This window comes from Gadus morhua, chromosome 15 (genome assembly GCF_902167405.1).
Source record: "Gadus morhua chromosome 15, gadMor3.0, whole genome shotgun sequence".
Taxonomy (NCBI): Eukaryota; Metazoa; Chordata; class Actinopteri; order Gadiformes; family Gadidae; genus Gadus; species Gadus morhua.
This window is the reverse complement of record NC_044062.1, coordinates 15,061,590-15,066,589: the sequence shown is the minus strand read 5'-3', so window position 1 is coordinate 15,066,589 and position 5,000 is coordinate 15,061,590. Positions and strand designations below refer to the sequence as shown.

The 5,000-nt window shown below is 45.2% G+C and overlaps 1 protein-coding gene across 3 annotated transcripts in view; it reads right to left on the bottom strand.

Moving 5' to 3' along the window:
* The window catches only part of rasgrp3 (RAS guanyl releasing protein 3 (calcium and DAG-regulated)), a 31,849-nt gene that overhangs the window by 13,415 nt on the left and 13,434 nt on the right, over positions 1 to 5,000 (bottom strand). For all 3 annotated transcript variants that reach the window (XM_030379235.1, XM_030379236.1, XM_030379234.1), the window contains exons 2-5: positions 3,288 to 3,521; positions 2,832 to 2,934; positions 1,237 to 1,299; positions 212 to 343 (exon numbers count right to left, since the gene is read on the bottom strand). In XM_030379235.1, the coding sequence (XP_030235095.1) occupies positions 212 to 343; positions 1,237 to 1,299; positions 2,832 to 2,934; positions 3,288 to 3,357 (368 nt within the window). In that variant the 5' untranslated portion in view covers positions 3,358 to 3,521. The remainder of the gene's footprint in view (positions 1 to 211; positions 344 to 1,236; positions 1,300 to 2,831; positions 2,935 to 3,287; positions 3,522 to 5,000) is intronic.

Here is a 5,000-nt window from a genome sequence, read left to right as displayed (position 1 = left end):
GTGCCATGCTAGGGAACTCAGCATGTTAGGGTACCTAGGATCTTGGGGTACCTAGCATGTTAGGGTCCCTACTAGGGGGCAAGTGTCCTTGGCATGTTAACGTGGTTAGCATTAAGTTAACTTGGCCTATTTACCATTTAAAAGGGTGAGGTCCGATTGAAGCTGGTGAGAGTGCTAACATGGTGGAGTACTTATACCGTGTTGGACTTACATGGTGGAGATGTCGATGAGTTTGTAGTGCTCCTTAAAGCCCAGCTCAGCTGCTAGGTCTCTGAGCTCCTCGGTCATCCGTATCAGACCCAGGTCCAGATTGAACTCTGCCGGAAACGTCACAATCCAGTATCTACACACATGCAAAAAGTATGTTGGATTTCAGGACATTTGAATGATCAAGAAGTCCAGGCGTGGGCACACAATTTTGGATGAGTATGTTAATAAAGAAGCAGAAGTGTTTGCATTGTCTTAATAGACCGGGTAGTAGGGCTAAACACAAAAACAGATTATTCCGCAGTGCAATGAAACAATCCCATTCTTCATGGAAGACATGCTCTCAACTGTACAGCAGCACGGCCTCCAGGTGCAGAGAAATGGAAATAGTTCATGTAGGAGTGACAAAGCTCAGAGAGGTCATTCAGGAGCAGAGCCTCTAGCCCACCTCGGGCAGACCTCAGAATAATGCATCACCAATCTCAGAGATACAGCCAACCACCGCAGGTCCACGCTGTGAAGCTCCGTCCCCAGTGGGCCTGGCCGCCCCAGAGCAGACACCCTCATAGAGCTAGGGGGATGTCGTGACTCATTGTCGTCCATGCTGTTATGTAAGTGAGCAGTATCTGTTTTTTTGCATCGTAAATACGGAAGAAATTCATGTATGTGTAACAGATGTTACAGTTAGAATGAGTTAGTTCGACGGATTAAGGATTTGTTTAACTGACTTAGAATCACTAAGTTCAATTTATTTAGAAGTATTAATTTTGTTTAACATGTGTCTGTTGTTTCAGAAATTGGAAGATGAATAAAGAAAAATCTAATTGTAACATTTTAAGCAAACCAGTGTTGATCGTTTCATATTACCCGATGTACAAAAGGTTCCCAACAGACATCTGTATTTAATCTGTATCACCTGAAGAACCAATATCATCTCTCGATTGCCTTCTCTATGTTATGGACTGTTGGCGACAGGGTTATTTAAACAGGGAAACACTGACGTGAACAAACAAGAACCCAGTCTCTTACCTCATGAAATAGCAGACCTTGAGTCTGGTGTGCCCACAGCCTTCTCCATGGCAGTCACGGTACGTAAAGCTCAGTTAAAGACCTTGACGTCTCTTCCAAAGACATGGGACATGCACATCATCGTGTATACATTTATATTGTATTCATATTTAAATAAATGTAAAGTGTGTACTTAAAACAGGGTACTAGTCGTGGAACTTTAGACCCATGTTTGACTTGGAAAACTGTATATTCCTGTAGTGCCAGGAATATGCCAAATCTAAAAGTTGTACGCATTGCTATTTGTGTGCACTTATCAGTCTATCATAAACAAACATTCACAAACATGCAATGTCAAAGGAATTCAACATTTTCAAAGCCACCCTAGACATGACAGACATGTAACTTGAACACGTACACACATACTTTGTGTTCTCAACCCATCAAGACAGCGTTTAGCTCGTCGAGAGCCTGACGCAGGTTAGCCGGAGTAAAACTACAAACCCTGTCACTGACAGGTTTGTCAGTTACAGCACTGTTGTCACTCTACCCCGAGCTAGCTAATGCTATCACTAAAAGTGATGCTATAGAAAAATAATAACTTATTCTGTTTATCATCCTATTGAATGTTGGTAGCAGTGCACATGGGCTTCATAATGTATCATCACACAGCCTCTGGTACAACTGATTTAGGCAAAGCAGGAACAAGCATTATCTCTCCGTTATGACTGATGAGAGCTTTCGGAGGCAAAATCGATCCATCAGGGGCCTGCTGACTAGATAGCACTCGGCACAACGCAACACAGAACAATTAATGTTCTTTCAACAGAAATCAATCATTGCCTTTCTGGATCTCCACTGGACCGATTAACATGCTACCTCAATGACAGGAGATGTTTTAGATAGATGATCCAATGAACGAATACCCAACAGACATTACAACCACGTCACATGAACAGGGTCTCCTCCGGAAGATGCATTGAATACTGCAATGATTGTGTGTTAATGGTTGTAATTAGTTCAAGCAGTTAAGGCCAAGTCCCCAATATTCCTGGAACGATCCTGCCTCAACCGCACTCACTCCCTGTTTTAACACACAACCTGTGTTAATAAGCCACTATTCTCACCAGTTAAGCTTCTGTTGCCGCCTGAGTCAGATACCTGTCTTTGGGTTTACCTCCCTGCGCAAGCCTTGACAGAAGGAACCAACCAACCAAATGAACCCAGCAAACAAATGAATCCAGCAGAGATTATCCATGTTCCTGGCAGAGACCTTAAGGCGCCAGGACCGCCTCATAGGCTGTGTCCTGGAGAGGATTGCCGCACTCACTTCCCGGCTGCGCAGCCTAGCTCCCCAGCCGTCTAACTCTGTCCCGAACCTGACAAGTTCTGTTCTTGTCCTGCTTAGCCCTGCACCATAGTTTGTTGTCCAGTTTGTTGGTTACTTATTGGTGTCTGCCTGGTTTCACAAAGTAAAGCTTCCTTTTTCACCTACCTACCAACCTACCTAGTCTGATTTATGCATTTGGGTTCAACTTCCTGCGCTAGCCGTGACAATTCCAGTCTTTGAAACAGGGCTGGCGGTCTGGTTCCGGAAGGTTTTCAGGAAAGGATATATCATGATCAGTTTGCCTGCCAGCTCGGTGGAGGTGAGGTACCAGCGGTGCATCAGCAGCAGAGTCCGGGGGAGGTGGCTGCTCTTCAGCTCCCCGTTTTCATCTGGTCAGAGAGAGACACAATAATAAGTAAGTAAAGGGGATGGATAGACTGTGGGCCTTTGAGTCCAGCTGTCCAACAAACCGTCAAACTGTCCCAGCTGCCCGAGCGATTAGTCAAACATTGTGTCAAATTTCTGAAAGTTCGACAAAAGTCTGCCTAACTGTCCATCAGCCAGTCAAACAGCCAGTCCAGCAGTTTGTCAAAAAGTCTGACAAATAGTCAGACAAACGGCAATGCGGCCTCAGCACTCGCAATCATTGCAATCGTAATGGCAAAGGTTATTGTAACAGTGCAGATGAATCCCCTCTATTGATTCAGAGTGCTAGGAAACCACATTGGGACTGGTGACCTACCAAAGGCCTGAATGCATTCCTCCAGGAGGAGGTTAAACGGAGCAGCTTTCCCCAGTGTGGTGGAGCCCATGATGGGGGTCTGAGGCCGGGCAGGATGGTGGGGCGGTGGGTGGTGATGGTGGGGGGTGTGGGTGGTGATGTCAGGCAGCCCCGGGGGCAAGGAGATACATGGCACACCTCCACAGCTGGAGGTCAGAGGTGGACTGCTATGGATCCAAACGTTTAGGATGCACCCTGTGAGTGGAGGAGAAAGAGCAGTCAGTTATGAGAATAAAATTCCCACTTGTAATCCATGTCGGCAATGTGCCATGTCGCGATCACAGGTTTGATTCCCAGCTGTGGTCAAATGCTCCATGACTTTCCCTCTCTTCTTCAACCCACTTTCCTGTCTCTCTTCATTGTCCCATCCATAAAGATTCATGATAGCCTATGAAAATATACAGTATATATATATATGATATTCAACATTTGACTATATTATAAGTTAATTTAAACTATGTTGCTCAATGTGATGCTATAACAAGGTATATGTTTGAGGAGTGAAATAACGCCATATTCATTACTTGCAATCTTTGTTCTTTGAAAGTAATAATTCACTAACTATACACATCTACTCTCTCTACCTCTCTCTGCTAATATAACAATAGCGTAAGAGTTGGCAACAGGAGCAAAAGATTAATCAATTGAAATGGCATTTCTTAATTTTCCATCCATGTTTTTTTCATCGCTGTGGGTTACAACAAGAGGGCACAATAATAGGCACATTTGAAAGAGAAATCCTTTTATACTGGAGACCCAGATAGATCAAAAGAACAAAATGAACCCTCTGAACAGGAAGTAGAGCACGAGGTGATTTAATTACGAGCCAGCCGGCTCTCTCTCTCTTGACGTAGGACCAGCATTCATAATGTCCCACAAGGTTTCTGAAAAGGGGGCTGTCGTTGATTCGAACAGACAATTAGTGGAACTAAGACCACAAAAAAAAACCTGACATCAGAATGTCTCTAGGGCACAATCTCAATCCTCCTCCGAGACGAGACTGACCGCTAAGAGGACTACTGCATTAGCGATGATGTTGTTGTCGTTGTCACGGTAGGGCGCTCTGGTTCCTGTTGATTGGCCCGTGGATTGGCTAATCTATCCCACAGTGAATGAATGAGGATTAGCAAGGCATCGTGGGGGCTGAGGATCTGGGGCCCCTTGGGGGGGGGGGACGACACAGAAGTGGTTAATGTCTTTCGTGCGTAATCAGCCGATGTCACCTTGGAGCGGCCCCTGGACGCCTCAGGGACACGCCTTTTCATTTGCCTCCTGACACTTGAGTCAATATCAGGATTGACTATGTGTTTTTGTGTGAGTGTGTCCTTATTCAACCCTCGCGGGCCCCCATTTATCACCCGGTCTGGTACGTCGATAGGCTGAAACTACTCAAATAAATATATCTTTGTATCTGAATATGAAAATATATCTAAATGTTGCTTGACATAGGTTTGCTCAGGGTAAATAAAAGGCCAGATACACAGTGTCTAGCAACCCACATGTAACAGGAGGACGTGGTGTTGAGTGTGTGTGCTTCCCATCGACACCCTGCATTGGTTGAGTTGTGGAAGGTTCCTCAACTCGTCCATGAACATGAGCCAAGAGGTACGCTGGTCCTGCTACCACCCTGGATCCCAGGAGCCAAACGTGGCGGCAGAACCTCTTCACAACAAA